Source organism: Emydura macquarii, unplaced genomic scaffold (assembly GCF_026122565.2).
Source record: "Emydura macquarii macquarii isolate MOO-44397 ecotype Brisbane River unplaced genomic scaffold, CSIRO-AGI_Emac_v2 contig_719, whole genome shotgun sequence".
Lineage (NCBI taxonomy): Eukaryota > Metazoa > Chordata > Testudines > Chelidae > Emydura > Emydura macquarii.
In genome coordinates this window covers 8,916,623-8,933,210 of record NW_027130856.1, presented here as the reverse complement: position 1 = coordinate 8,933,210, position 16,588 = coordinate 8,916,623, and the positions used below count along the sequence as shown (strand labels likewise).

At 36.3% G+C, this 16,588-nt stretch overlaps 1 protein-coding gene across 3 annotated transcripts in view; it reads left to right on the top strand.

Moving 5' to 3' along the window:
* WDR37 (WD repeat domain 37) overlaps positions 1-16,028 on the top strand; it is a 69,861-nt gene extending 53,833 nt beyond the window's left edge. Inside the window, exons 12-14 of one of the 3 annotated variants that reach the window (XM_067542663.1) lie at positions 9,319-9,453; positions 9,818-9,932; positions 12,719-16,028. In XM_067542663.1, the coding sequence (XP_067398764.1) occupies positions 9,319-9,453; positions 9,818-9,932; positions 12,719-12,850 (382 nt within the window). In that variant the 3' untranslated portion in view covers positions 12,851-16,028. Of the gene's footprint in view, positions 1-4,590; positions 4,772-7,153; positions 9,454-9,817; positions 9,933-12,718 lie in introns of those variants that run through there. The other 2 variants (XM_067542664.1, XM_067542665.1) reach the window with 2 other exon arrangements.
* The last annotated feature ends 560 nt before the right edge of the window (positions 16,029-16,588 follow it).

The window sequence follows — 16,588 nt, the reverse complement described above, 5'->3', positions numbered from 1 at the left end:
ATCAAATGCGGCTCCGCGCATTGTATGGGGCACCAAAAAGTTTTTACTTTCAAATGTGAAATTGACAAGCTGCCGCCGAAATTGACGTATCCGCTCGATTTTCGGGGGAGAGTAAGGTAAATGTGGCTCTTTGTGGTATCTATAGCTATTTTTGGGCTCTTTGTCTCTGACTGGTTGGCCACCCCTGCTCTATGGGCTCAGCCTTCCTCACCTTCTCTGTAGAGTTGGGTATCACAGTTTCTTTAGTTTTTCATTGCAATTGCAATAAAAAGGAAGTGACAGTTGAGGCAGTTACTGGCCGTTAAGCTTCACTAGCAGGTGGGCTGAAGACTCTACCAGTTTTGACAATATTTATAAGTGGACCCAACATTTTGGCATTTGACAAGATTTTAAATTGATTTAGGATATCTGAGATACACATGAATGAAAAAGACCATACATTTTCCCCCCATCAATAAATGGACACATTTCTATTATTTCGTTTTAACTGGTTTGAAATAACTCCAGTGAGGGAAACAAACAAACAAAAAAATCACTTTTGTTATAAAAGTGCAACAAATTTTGATTTGTAAACCAAACTAATTTGAAATTAATGCTTATAGTGGGAAATTACTATTGTCACCAAACTAATGAAGAAAATTTTAAAATGTAAAGTTAGTAAATTAGTATAATTTGAGAAATACAGATTTATAATTAGAATCTGAATTTTTCTAATGGTATTTTCTCCACTTTTAAATAATGAAATATGTAATGATGATTTTTGTTGGGCACATTATATTGAATTTTTATCTGGACGTTTTCTTACATCATGTTATGTCTGTCTAGAGAGCATAATCAAATTATTAATCTGTGTTTTATTAGCCATTTCCTATAATAGTGGTGTACAGCATTTCTAATACAATAGACCCTCACTATAACACCCTTTGCCAATAGTAAGCCTTGGGCTATAGCAAATGTGGCCCCTGGATCCCACCTCCAGCCCTGCTCCACGTGCTGTCGTGGAGGACAGAGAGGACCTCCAGCCTCTGGCTGTGGTAGGTGCCGACAGGTCTTCTCCGTAGCCAGGGCACAATGATCCTCTAGCCCCAGGTGGGGAAGCAGAGAGCTCCTCTGGCCCTGGGGCCACAGGTGGGGAGACAGTAAGCTGTCAGCTTCTGTTGCAGCCCTGGGGCCGGAGGAGTGCTGTCAGTTCCTGTCACGGCCCTGGGGCTGGAGGAGCTCTCTGTCCCTCCTCGCTATAGTGAACCCCTGGCTATATCGAACAAATGCCTGGTGATCCAAGCCATTTGTTGTAGCAAGTGTATGGAGGAGTTACAGGAAATCTTCTTTATGTTCTAAATAACTATTCCTTATCTTATTGCTGTACTATGGAATGACCAGTAATACACGCTATCTGAATTAGGATAAGAATCAACCGTGCTAGAAACACCACTGAAAGTGAGTCTTTTTGTGAATCTAGAAAATGAGCCAAGAAATTCTAAGGCCGGCAATTGTGTGGTTACTTTAAAATATGTTTGACAGGAATAAAATGAGATGGATACCCTGCCTTAAATAACTTACAATATAGCAATATGGCATGTAAAGGGGCAGTAACACAGCGGGGGATGTACTACTGGGGTGACAAAATATAGGGGAAATAAGTGACAAAGGAAGAAGTTTAAGATATTTTGGGGATAGAAATATTGGGTTGTATTCAAACTGTCGTCATATAGCCATTTAATTTATGATGGTCACATGAAGAGTGCTTGGATGATGATTAGTGGTAGATTTGCACTAGCTTTTTTACTTTTGAAGTAGTTTTTTGTTCTGTGCTTGAGCTATTCTTAGAGTAAAAATTAATTCCAACTTAGCTAAAATGAATAATGGAATTAGTTTTTTATTTTTTGGCCATTTAATATTCTGTTGGGGGTAGTTAGACTATATAAGGGCATTGGTTAAGCCCTGTAGAAATTGTTCACTTTCACGTTAGCCTCAGTATATGTCATACTGATTGCATATTTCAAATAGTGTACGTCAGGTGGAATGAGGATATCATTCATCCATTCAAACACTGTCATGCTGGTGATTCCATCTGAGTTTGCAAACTATTGAAACACTATTTGAGACACTTACAGAATCCTATTTAAATTTACAATTTTGAATTTCCTCTCCACTTAAACACACAATATTTGTTCATGTAGTGCTATAAAAAAAATAGAAACATAGTAACAAAACAGGTTTGTCATACGACTAGTGCAATAGTTGACCGAAGCTTATCCTTTGAAATCTTAATGGCTAACGTGGTAACCAGGCTTGGGAAGGGTAATAGTGATGATATATGTAAGAAATAAAAATGTATGCCTTTAATTATTCTATATTAGTGTTATAGGCTTATACACTTAGAATGCCTGGAATTGGCTTACTTTTGAAATTGCAGTTAGGAACTGATGGTCTGAGTGTAGGTGACACTATTTATATTTGTTTTGCCTAAACATATTAAACTGTTAGGGTTGGTCTACACTTAAAGATTTTGCTGGCATAGCTATGGTTGGTTAGGGGTGTTTGGCTCTTTTGGTTTTTTCCCCCTCACCCTGACCAATATAGACCTGCAAGGAAAAGCCCTAGAGCAGATACAGTTATACTGGCCCCGAAGTCCTTTTTCCAGTGTAGTTTACTCTGTTTAGGGGACTGGTTTAAAACACTACTCTTGGCAGTGTAAGCTATGACTAGTAAGGTTTGCTGGTATAGCTACACTGTCGCACCTTTTCAAGTGTGGGCAAGGTCTTAGTTCTTCTTAGCTCCTGTGTTATGAGCAAGAGATTCCAGGAAGGTTCTGTTCTAGATTTATCTGGAGAATAAGTTCAATGGGAAATACTACTTCCTTTTATTTAAAGAGAAAATAAGTTTGGGTTTTTTTCAACTGTCATGTTTCTTGATTTTATAACTTGTACTTTATATAAACATGGTAATATCTTTTATTGGACCAACTTCTGTTGATGAGAAACAAGCTTTCACGCTACACAGAGCCCTTCTTCAAGTCTGGGAAAGGTAATCAGACCTGAAGAAGAGTCCTGTGTAAGTTTGGAAGCTTGTCTCTCTCACCATCAGAAATTGGTCCAATAAAAGATATTACCTCACCCATCTTGTTTCTCTAATATCCTGGGGCCAATGCAGCTACAGCTGCACTACATTTATATAAACATGACACCTCTCAGTAGTTATTTATTAAATAGCAAAAAATCAGTTAGCCATAAGGACCAGGTAGTTCTGTCTTTGGAGGCCCAATTTCAGAAGGAAGCTCAACTGTCCGGCCTGAACTAAATCCTAGTATCTGGTCATAACTTCTTATAAAACATTTAGTATTCAAGACAGGCATCTTCCTAGATACAAAAAGCACTGTATTGTTACAGGTGTAACACTTTCTAAAATAGTGTGTACTGAAAATAAAAAAGGAAACGGTGGTGTTAATTTTTTTTGATATGGTGCCAAAAAGCATAGTGCATCAGCATTTCATGGTCTAACATTTTCAACATCATTTTTTTCCCTGTGTGTGAAATTTCAGCAGATTGTTATGCAAAACAGTTTTGTGTCTGTGTGACTGGGGAGACAGCTGTTAGTCCTAATGAGGAGTGCTAGCATTACAGTATTTCCATTGATTGAGACCCACGGAGGGAGCAGAATGTTCCAGATCAGGCAGTGGTGTGTGGTGAGAAAGTGCCACGCTGTCAGCTGGAAGTATATGCTCGGCTGCTCGCTACGACAAGATAAATGAGTTTTGCTGGTGTTTGGCAGAGTCTGAAGCTTTCATGAAGAACAGTAGTAGCACACCAAACTCCCTGTGGGACCCACAGTTTAAGGTGTCATAAGACAACTGCCTCTTTGCCAGTTTTTTGTCCTATAATGCCTGTCATCCTTTTGAGTTATTAAAAACCTAATGTCTTTTAGCATTCCATTAACACAGGGTCTAATGATCTTTTGTTGATGCTTTTTATTAATTTAGCCAAGGGGATGTTAACCACAGTTTTAACTTGGTTAGAACCACTGGAAGAACAGTAACAAAAGAAAAAGTCAGAAGTTACTTAATCTCTTCTTTCTTTTTTCTTTAATGTTTTGTATGCAGTGCAGCCGAATCTTGATTGTTTAACGTGTAGGTCTCCAAATGTATGATGCTCACACATTAACTGACTGCTTCATCAACGCCCCATTTTCCATATCAGTTATCATTTGAATTCAAATTTTGTTTTAGTTTGTAATTGAAAAATGTTGGCTTTTGTTCTTGTTTCTATTTTGTCTAAATAAAAGAACCCTACAGTTTGACGTGATTTACCAGTCTCATCTCAAGAGAAGCTCTAAACAGGAATAGCAGGGAGTTTCAAGTGATCTATGATTTGAAGTGCATGAGAACAGTGCAGCTCCTGCCCACACTCTTAAGACAATAGTAGTATTTACACACATTTCTAAATTGAATTTACATGCAATTTAAATGTTCACTGAATGTTTTCCACCTTAAAGAAACTTAGACATGGTTCTTAATAAACGTGTTTATCTAACAGTAGCTTAAGCACTGATAAACTGCAAGCAGTACATTCTTTTTTTCTTTTTTAAAAAAAGTGCCAAACCCTGCCCCAGAGACTGTACAAGGCTGTGAAAAAGAATATAGCTCTTGGCCTCTACAGACTTACTTCATTCTCTGAAGAAAAGATCACACTCCTTAGTATTGAGTTAAGTGCATTTATGGTTCCCGCAAGTAGTGTAAGACAACTTTCTTTTTAAAGTACAACATTTTAAAATGCATTAAGCAGCACATTAATGCACTAATTGCTGATGAAACTGAGACTTTCAAGTTCTTGGCTCTTGTGCTTTCAGATTCTCATCCGTAGCGTTACAGTTGCATACATCCTTTGCGGTATTTGATTATATTCTTGTTTTGAAAAGGGGGGTGCTATTATAGTGACATGCATATACAAATAAAATTTCATGTCCTTTGGCTATCTCCCCCACACCGCAACATACTTCCCCCAGCCTGCATGTGATATTTGAACTTGGAAATGGTAGGCTAGAGGACTGTTAAACTTCTTATCTTTTTAAAGATACCATTGAAATTGGCCTGGTGGCCTTCCTTTTGATTCATGACCACTGCTTTCAACTGCTCATTGACAACTGGGCAACAATGCACTGCATTTTCATTTTGTAAATCACCTCTCGCTGTATCCAACAGCACTTTATTAAATAGTTAAAGTGAAAAAGTGGAAAAAGGAGCACATTGGATAGGAAGGAGAAGATGTCTTCTCTTGAGATTTGATAACTTTACACCTCATCCACGATTCTGCTATCTTCAAATTAGCACTCAGTTTGTGTTGCGGGTTAATGCTCAAGTGTTCTAGTCTAAAATATAGATATCTTAACAGTAATAAAAATGTGTGGTCAAAAGATGAACATGGAGATGCAATAAACAAGAACCAGATCAAAGATGCTTCAGAAGGTTAGTGAGTTAGGAGCAGATTTTACACTCCGAACGGTTTTTAAGCAATTGTTTGAGAATACTACCACTTATTCTGATCTCTCCATAAAATTATTGCAATCACATCTGTTTCCAGATGTTTGTGTAGTGGAATATTAAAATGCTCTATGTTCACCCTCATATTTCAGTGTGTGGTGTTCTGAGACTCTTGAACTCTGTACACTTAAAAATTACAGGGAAGTTAGCGTGCATGCAGCTCACGCTACACTGCTTTATAATCTTACAACCTTGATTCTAAACCATTATTTCAAACATGAAAAATCATTCGTTCGTTGGGGTTTAGTTCAGTGAAAGTCTGAAGTTTTAAAATTAAGCATTAAGCAGTTTTTTAGTTATGCAGTTACCAAAAATATCAGAACCATGTGTGTCAGTCTTTTCTTGTGCTGTTGAAACTCAAGTGGAATTGAATGAAACTTTTATAATTTCTTTTTGGCCTGGAAAGAAGCACAAGAATTTCATCCCAAAGGTGAAATTTTCCAGAAAGGGAAATGTTGGAAAGCAGGCTTGAAAAGCTATACGTCTTACACACACACGTGTAGTAAAAATCACAGCTGAGAAGATATTTACCTAAACTTGGATTTTATTAACATTTGCTTTGTCCAAAAAGTGGAAACCCTATGACAAACTTACTACTGAGGAGTCTCATGGTTGCATAAAGAACTCTAGTGTAGCATCATACCGAAACCATGTATTTATAGCTTGTATTTTGGAAAAATTTACTACTTGTTTAACTCTGTTACATGGTATGGAAAAGACATGTAACATATAAAACTCTCCAGCCTAATAATGAAGTAACTTTACTCTGAAAGGGTTTTCATCCCAGTCATCTATGGCACCTATTATTTTGCTGTTCAAGGGCTCCATCCTGCACTTGTTGAACTCGGTGGGAGCCAGATTGTGCCTTCAGCATTTGTGGCCCTAAAGTACTGTTTAGGTCCATAGATGCAACTATTTTTGTGCTCGGGAGCATGGAGCTCAGAAGATAGGGTTGTGAACACCTTTGATTCATACTGTGTGAATTTCCCTGAATAACTTTAGTTGCACTCTAATAGAAACTTTGTATCATTAACACAGTGGAGTTGAGTCCTAATTAGAGTTTAATTTGATGTCAGTTTAAATTAAGAGGGCTTACGTTAACTGGTCCGTTGTGACCTGGATAGTGCTAATCTCAATCAGTAGTCTGAATAGACATGAAATCAAATTCTCACAGTACAACAGAAATGACAGGAACAACTGACATCTTAAATTAAAATTACTAAATTCTAAGAAATTGATGTGCATGACCCCAGCTACAGGATAGGTCATTAAATCACATATCCATAGAAACTGAGCTGAGAAGCATACTTTAATAATTCTGGAGAGGGAAGGAAATGCGTTGAGCACATTGTATAGGTGGAAAGTAGCCAACAAATTTTTAGTTGAGAATTTGTGTATTTATTTATTGAAATAAAATTAAGAAATAGGCCAAAACCTCTAAAATGTAGTTCAAATTTAACAACAAAATGGGTATTCTTGTATGGTCATTTTCATAACATTTCCATCCTTCATTAGAATTCAGTAATATATTTGACATTCCGTATTTACCTTTCTTAGAAACATTTTCCTTCCTTCAGGGTGCTGATACATTTTTTTTTTGGTCTTGCTATATTACAGATTTAGGCATCCGAAGTATCAGCAGATGATCTGGCCCAGCATGATCGCTTACCATGTCTCTTGCTATATGATTATAAAGCAAGTGGAAAAAACTGATGACTGTTGCCAAATCTTCTAGCAGTATCTGAAATGCATCCATAACTGTATCGATATACCATTACTCTTATAGAATTAAAATAGATTTAAAAATATTTTAAACCAAAACATTTAGAAATATATTCTAACTTCATCTATTAAAGTCTACAAAGTAGCTTAATTCTCTTCCTGCTGTGGACAATATAAATGACTAAAGCAGTACAAAAAACGCAGTTTGGCAGGAAAAATATAGAAGCTTGAACTTGGGTTTTGGGAGATTAAAATCTTCTGAATTTACCTTTAAATGTAGCATTCATTCCATTTGATTAATAGTTTAGTATTTTATCTTCTGCAAAGGTGACCAGAGTGAATGAAGAGGACTTCTTTGTGGATGTTATGATTTGATAACTAAAACTAGAGATGGAAGACTGGGCAAGTTGGTAGAAACTATAGTAAAGAGCAGAATTGTCAGACATAGATAAACATGATTTATTGGGGAAAAGTTAACATAGCTTTTGTAAAGGGGAAATCATGCCTCACCAGTCTATTAGAATTTTTTGAAGTTATCAACAAGCATGGAAATAAGGGTGATCCAGTTGATACAGTGTACTTGGATTTTCAGCAAACCTTTGACAAGATCCCTACCAAAGGCTCTCAAGGAAACAGGGCAGTGGAATAACAGTGATGATCCACTTATAAATCAGGAACTGGTTAAAAGATAGGAAACAAAGGGTAGCTTTCAAGAGATAAACGGGTTGGGGTCCTCTGTACTGGGAAATGTGCTGTTCAGTGTATTCATAATCTATCTGGAAAAGGAAGTGAACAGTGCAGTAGCAAAGTTTGCAAATGATAACAAATTATTCAAAATAGTTAAGTCCAAAGCTGACTACAAAGAATTACAGGGGGATCTTACAAAACTGGGTAACTGGGCAACAAAATGGCAGATGAAATTCAACATTGTTAAAAGCAAAGTAATGCATATTGGAGAAAATAATCTCAGCTACAGATATGTTCACATGGGTTCTAAATTAGCTTTTACCACTGAAGAAATAGATCTTGAAATCAGTGTGGACAATTCTCTGAAAACTTCAGCTCCATGTGCAGCACCAGTCAATATATATAAATTATGGTGCTCCCAAATCCTTGAATATTGTCTACTTTTGGTCATCCCTTCTCAGAGGATATAATGGAATTGGAAAAGGTTCAAAGAAGGGCAACAAAGATGTTCAAGGGTATGGAGCAACTTCTGTACAAGGAGAGAGGCTAAAAGGATTAGGACTGTTCAGTTTAGAAAAGAGACAATTAAGGGTGAAGAAGAAAAGACGTTAAAGGACCACAGAATTGTGAATGGTGTCAAAAAAGTGAATAGACAAGTGTTGTTTACCCTTTCTCACAATACAAAAACCAGGGGCACCTGATGAAACTACTAGGCAGCAGGTTTAATACAAACAAGAGGAAATACTTTTTCACACATGTACAATTAACCTGTGGAACGCATTGCCATGGGATGTGGTGGCCAAAAGCATAACTGGCTTCAAAAAAGAACTAGATTAGTTGATGAAGGATAGGTCCATCAATGGCTACTGGCTAAGAGGGTCAGAGATGCAACCCTGTGCTCGGGTGACCCCAAACCTCTGACTACCAGAAACTGGAAGGGGAGATTGGGATGGATCACTCCAAAATTGCTCTGTTCTGTATGCTGCTCCTGAAGCTCTGGTACCGGCCACTGTCGGACACAGGTTACTGGAGTAGATGGGACCTTTGGTCTGACCCTGTTATGGTAGTTCTTATGGCCAGTTAGTTTCTTTAGTTTATCTGCAAAGTGGAGTATTTTCCTCTACAGTATGTTGAGGTTATTTTTTTAGTGCATTGTTCAATCTACCTTTGTCCCATATGACATGGCTTCCAACATTTCCATTAAAGTCTGATATTTCTCACTTGATATTCTTAATTTTTAGTCACTCTGGTTTAAAATTATCTATTGCAAATTACACATTTAAGAGAACATAAGAATAGTTAACAGAAGAACTTGAAATCAAGGTTCCTTAACTCTGCCTTATTTTTTTTATTCTTTATTCCCAATTATTTAGCACTGTGACATCAGCTGTTTTCACAGTGGGTGACAACGTTGTTTCTGGTAGTGATGACCGTACAGTAAAAGTTTGGGACTTGAAAAATATGAGATCTCCTATTGCTACTATCCGTACAGACTCTGCAGTAAACAGGTAAACAAATAATCAATTGTTAGCCTTAAAAGTATTCAGTTAAATATATTGAACATGAACTAAAATTCAGTAGTCAAGAGTGGAAATAAAGCTTGTGTTAGAATTTGTAAAAGCAGGAACCACAAACCTTAAAATATGTAATTTGCTTTCCTGTAATTTTTGGTGTAAATTGTGCATGTGTATGCTACAGATGATCAAGCTTATTCCAATAAAAAAAATCTTAACTGTAATACACTCATTATATTGTTAAACGTAATAATAAATATTCAACCACGTCACTGTCAATGAACTCAGACTTGTACTGTTAAGTCCTATTTGTCAGGCTCAGTTTTGTGCATAACCCACTTTTATCTTTTCTATGCAGGATTAATGTGTGTGTTGGCCAAAGAATCATTGCCCTTCCACATGACAACCGACAGGTTAGATTATTCGACATGCAAGGAGTGCGATTAGCACGGCTCCCTCGCAGTAACAGACAGGTAACTGAATTTCTGGAGTGAAAATGTTATCAGTTACTGAAAATTAGTATTTAATTCCAAACATATTTTTCTAGATTTGGATAAATCTCAATGCAGACCTTGGAATAGACACAAAAGATTAATTTTTTTTACTGAATGCATAAACTACGTATGATGTACATCTTCAGTTTAGCCGGTTTTACCTTGAATTCTCTGTGCTAAAGTGCTTTTATAAATGAGATGAAGAATGCTTAAAAACCCATGAAGTCTAAATATAGTGTGTGTTTATAATACCTTAACATGTAGATCTGCTCTGAAAAGTGACTGACTAAATAATATCTTGTAGTTCCATGTCTCTCAATGATTGCATACTAAATTTGTTTAGTTAACAAGTAAAAAAATGTTGCTGTCCATCCTGCAAACTGAACTTTTGATAGTGATGTTTTTTTTACATGCTTGTGCTAGTATCCATTTTGTAACTGGGACCTAGAAGTAGAGCTGATTGGTAAATCAAAAGACAAACACAACATTTTTTCTTCCCTTTTGTATGTGATCTGTAGTATTAACTGGAGAAATGTAGTAAAAATGGTCATGAAAAATTAGCAGGTATGACTCAGAATAGACACAAAACCGATCTGAGTAATAAGGTGCCCCTTTTATATAGTCACTTGTTCTAAAAATAACTATCACTTAAAATTAGAGTAAACTTACTTAATACTTCAATTCTGTAGCATCTTTCAAGCATTCTCTAGGACCCAAAAGCATGTTACTAACTCTGCATCTCACGACATTCCTGTAAGATAGATGAAGGATATATAGCAATCACGTTGCTTGCCACTGAAATGCAGCCAACTCTGAGGCTGGACTGCACCAACTGTAAAGCAGCGCTACTCTCAAGTTAGAAAGAAGGGTTCTGAAGATAGCTTAACAGTAAAGAACAAGGAGGGGGAGTCTGGTTTGTTTTTTCGATGCTTCAGCTTGCAGTGATGATCCTTCTGGTTTGAGGGATGGTCAGTATTCCGTTTAGGGCTGCTTGTTAATTGACTTGAAGGGTAGCTGTTGAGACATTACTTTTCTCCCACAATGAGACTAATGTCCTGACTCCACAGTAGTATTAGCCCTTCTTGGTTAAGAAAATGAATGATCAGAAACCAAAGCCATATCTCTTGTGAGTGCAGAGCAATTTGAATCTAATTGTATAGGCTATTTGTATTTTTCTTATAGCAAGTAACTTTTTGTTAATGCCTTTTTTTTTTTTTTTTTTTTAAATACAAAATAGATTAAAACTTTTGGGCTGGGCAAAATCAGTAATTAGATAGAATCTAGGATGTTGGTGATTCAGTTGGTGATACTCATTTGTATGAGACAGTATTACCAGTGTGGTTTTAAGGGATGCTGTCTTGCTGAAAAAGTTACCTTTCAAGTGAGACCAGCAAATGATCTTTAGGATCCCTATTAAGGTACATCCACACAGCAAAAGAAAAGAACCATTGCACTTTGTCTCAGCCTGGGTCAGCTGACTTTGGCTCATGCTACAGGAGTAAATGTAGCAGTGTAGGCATTCAGGCTTGGGCTGGAGTGCAGGCTTCGATACCCGGTAAGAGGGGGAGGGTCTCCAGCCTGAGCCCACACATCTCCACTGCGATTTGTAGCCCCGCAGAGCAAGCCTAAGGCAGTTGACCTGGGTTCTAAGACTCATTGCCACAGGGTTTTTTGTTTTTGTTGGGTAGACGCACCCTTAGGGGCAGTGTTTGTGAGGTAAGTGGCGTTAGCCAATTTCTGTTTTAATTTTGGTATAACTAAAAAACTACCCATTGTTTTGGTGATATGGCATTAATTCTGTTTTTTTAATTCTAAAATGTATCAGAAAAGCAATTCAGGCAGATTGCAGCAAAGCAGTTCAACAAAGGATGTAATAACTTAAATTGAGTGCTTTTCATGCTACTTTGTAGATCAATTTATTTATTTTATCAATTTTAGTTATTTATATATCAATCTATTTAAGATTATAGTAATAGATGGGGATTGAAAGTTTTTCATAGTTAAAGCAAAGAGCATGATAGACTTGTAGATCAATTTGTACACGGAATAAGTAAAAGGAGCAAAGTTCTTCAGAAGTTTTGCTCTTCTAGAGAAACCATATTTACAAATCTCTGAAATTATTACCTTTTAGGATGTAGATTTTTCTAGACTGTAAATGCTCCTTTAAATTAGTAGTACTTTAATAACAGCAACACATCTGTACAGTCATACTAAAATGATTGTGAAACTTTCTGTAGAAAGTTTTGTTATGCTCAATGCATGATTTTCTAAACAAAGTTACTTTTTCTTTCCTGATATTCCAAGAGATTCTAGTCCACATCAGACTTCATAGCATATACACTTTCATTTTCAAAACTAACTTGCTCTTGAACAGGGACCATTGACTTACAAATTGTTTTTGTGCTCTAAAACTTGCCGAATGCACTTCATTATATTTGAGAGCTATTTTTTTCTCCTAGAGGTATATATGGCAATAAAGAGGTTTTTTTTTTTAAAATAACTGGGACTTGTTAATAACAATTAAAAACATTTTGTGTTCTTTTTAACACTGGAACTCAAGATACTGGAAGGTTTATCCAGGTGTGATTTTTTTTTTTTTTTTTTTTTTGATATTTTAAAATCTATTTGAACAGGTTTATTTGGTAAATGCAAACAGATACTTACTTACATCAGTTTATCATGAATTAGTATAGTGAATAAGTTGATAATTTAAAACACTTTTCTTGTATAATGTCATACTAATTCAGTTATTTAAATTGTAATAGGGCCATAGAAGAATGGTGTGCTGTTCAGCTTGGAGTGAAGACCATCCAATATGCAACCTATTTACTTGTGGCTTTGATCGTCAAGCTATTGGTTGGAACATCAACCTCCCTGCATTGTTACAGGAAAAATGAGATGCTGGAAGAATTTTTGGTTTTGTTGCCATGGACTTGTAAACTTGTTGTTGCAGACTCTTTTGAATATTAGTCTGCCTACATTGTAAAAGTTCTCCCTTAAAAGGAGTGCTTTGCAGATGTTGTTGTTACCACATTGTGCACCACTTGCATGTAATGTACAGAAAATGTGACTTTTTTAAAAATTAGTTTGTCTTGTGTATGAATTTTTATATCTTAGCATCCACTGGTCAGTAGAAAGGAACTCACTGTTAAATAGAACATATAAGTGTTCATAAGTTATTCAGCATTTGCTAGATGAACAGTAGGGCATTACATTTGTGACTTAAATGTGAAATTTATATACTTATTGTGAAGAATATATAGTAGTCTATTGCATTTTCCATAATTTTACATATCTGCCTTGTGTTAAAAGGAATTTGCAGGGCTAAACTTCAAGAAGTGTGAATTTCAGTAATAGCATCATGGTAAACATTTTGTTTGCATCTGTCTGAAATATGTTTTTAAGTGCTGCAGTGTAGTGTAACTTCAACTCCAATTTTATTGTAGTTACTGGAGAAATAACGTGGATGTGAGAGAAAAAAGCAAGCAACCTTTTGTAGTGTGCATAGAATGCTCAGTTAAAACATTCAGGATGTTTTTGTATGTTTCTCTTGAAAAAGAAAAAGGAAATGTTCTTTCTGCCCTTCATGCGTAAAGCTCGTTCCAATTTTATAACATCTCGCACTAACAAAAATCCAGAATATTATTATTCTAATATTATGAAATATATTCAAACAAATTTTAAAGCACTTTAGTTTATAGCTATTGTTATAAACCACTTATGAAAGTTTCAGATGTTCCATTGAATGTGAGTTGACCTCTGTAGAAAGGATGTGCTACTCTTTTTGGTGACCTTCCCAGAAAGGATTTTTTTTTAAACATCTTCCGTGAACATATTTTTAAATGGATTAATTTTCCTAGTTTTGTTTTGAGCCAGCAATATGAAGTAAGTGAGTACTACCTCAAAAATGAATTTTGGTCAGGATAGGTTGTGTTTCCGTAGCCTTGAAAAAGCCTTTGGTCTGTGTCTGAAATACTGTCTTTAGGATAAGGAAAGACAATCATACCACATACGAATTTTAAGATAATTAACACACAAGGTTGATCGCGCAATACCACAGATAAACATATAATCTTTGTTCTTTCAGCTCCAACTAGGGCTTCTGCAGTCTCTTCTCTGTTCCAGAGGGAATAATTCTGTAGGTTTTCCCTCATTGTTCCCAAGTGATGTTACACTGGCCTTGCTCCTCACTTTGTTTAGCCTTGTTGCACTGGCCTTGTGTTATCGCTAGCTATTGCTCAAATAAGCAAATGCATGTTGCAGCTGATATTTTCAGAAGGAACAGGAAGGCTATAGTGAAGGCTGCTTCAGACGGATCTTTTAGCTGCCCTTAACTGTCTGACACATCACACATAGGATGAAAGGTCAAAGTAATCAAACGCTTATGTAATATATAATTATATAACAGAATGAGTTTAAAGTGGATTGCCATATGATATTAAGTATTATGATCTTTTAATCACATTCTTATGGTTCCATGAAGCAATAGCCAAGTTTGAGTCCTGTACAGCACTGTTTAGATTAAAATTGAGAAGCTGATTTGTTAACTGGATCTTTCATTCGTTAGTATACAAAGGCAAGGATGTGGAGTGGGAGGGGAAGATAAGCGCACCATTAAGTAATTATGAAAAAATTTGGGTCCTACAAGTAAGATGAAGCATACAACTATGAAAGGATGATAGGGGATGAGGTAGTTAATGGAAAGACTATAAGAGAATGTATGTGGTGACTTAATGGAGCAGAATGTCTTACAGTAGCTTGATTTTTCAAAACGTTTGTTTTCCTGAGACACAGTAGGCTTTTCGAGTTGCCACACTCCCATATTTACTAGTGAAGGGTTCAGGTGATCAGCTATAGGCTTTAACTGCGATCAGAAAATTTTTATTTAAAGGACACTGTCACAGTGTCTTCGGTAAATTTCAAGTTTTTTTTGTTTCTAACAATTTGGAAGCTTGAATTTAAACTCTCATCAGATTTTTTTTTTATGCTGGGGGGCATACACACTGTGTTAGGTCTAAGGCTGCAGACAAATTTTTAAAAAACAAGTCTAAGATCTTTTTGTTAGAGAGGAAGAGAAAAGAAAAGCTAGATACTAGCATAGATGTAGTATCTTTAAAAAAAAAAAAAAAAAATCACATTTTTACCACGGGCACCTCCTGCTGTTATAATCAAAGTAGTTCCAGGTTGGGCCATGTGCAGTATCTTTTAATTTGCATGGACTTGGCAAACAGGTTGGAAGAAAGGTTAATATTTTGATCCTACTATCCTAAATTGTATTTAATATATACATATGTAACACAGGACCATTGGTATCTATGCAGTTTAGTTGTCATTACTGCCAGTGGCTGCTGACTTTTATATCACCAGGGGAATCAACCTCTGACATCAGAAATGAGTATACACTAACTCATTTTCTCGGGGGATAGAATGGAGGGAACCAACCAAGGTGCTAGAGACGGGGTCTCAGGAGTAGGCTAATACTTAATTAGTTGAATGACTGTACCATATTTTAACTTAATTTTATATATTATATTACTTGGCTGTAATATTGAGGCCATAAATTTCCCTTTCCTGTAAGTCAAAGATTGGTGGTGAACAATGTTACACTGGCTGAACATGTGTAAGCATTTCTGTTTTGGCCATGCATGGAATCAGGAAAGTGTTCTAAAGAGAACTAATCGATGCTGAACTAATTATGTTCAGCATTTCATAAAATGGAGGAAAGACTGTTACATATTTTCAGTGTTGATGCAGAACTTCACTTGACTTCACATCTCTGGACAAAATCAAAGATTGTGTGTCTGTTTTTTCCCCTCAAGCAATGCACACTGGTTTTCACAGACTCAAATTCTGTACATACTTTGCAGTCAAAATAGTTTGGTGTGAAACATCTTGTTTGTTGCCGAAGTCTGTGAAAACCAAGTTCTTTTGGGCGGAAAAGAAATCCTGAATTTTTAAAAGTTATGTGAAACGACTTGTTTTTATTTACTTGTATTCTGCTGATTATTTTTAGCTGTTCAGTGTTTCTTCATTACAGTTTGAAAATGCATTAAATCATTGAACAAAGTTTTGTAACTTGCTGTTCATAAACTCTGTCCTTATTCACTTAATATTGCCGTAACCTCAGTATTTCAGCCGATGGGGAAGCAATCAAATGATTTTTCCCCAAACTCCTCACCGTCATTTTCAACCCTGATCCCTTTCTTTTCATCTAGTTCAGTTTCCAAGGCAATGGTGGACAGACTGCTGCTGGAAAAGGACTAAAGCTGTCCCTGAAAATATGACTTCTATAATTTGCTCTGCTGACAGTTCAGTATGGATTAAAAAAGAGCTCAAGTGTCTTACTTACATTGTTTTTCAATTCCATACAAGCAAATCTTTAATTGCATCTTGTTGCTCAGGGTTAGAATCATAAAATCACAGAATCATAGAATTGGAAGGGACCTCAGGAGGTCATCTAGTCCAACCCTCTGCTCAAAGCAGGACTAACCTCAGCTAAACCATCCCAGCCAGGGCTTTGTCAAGCTGCAGCTTAAAAACCTCTAAAGAAGGAGATTCCACCACCTCCCTAGGTAGTAACCCATTCCAGTGCTTCACCACCCTCCTAGTGAAAAACCTTTTCCTAATATCCAACC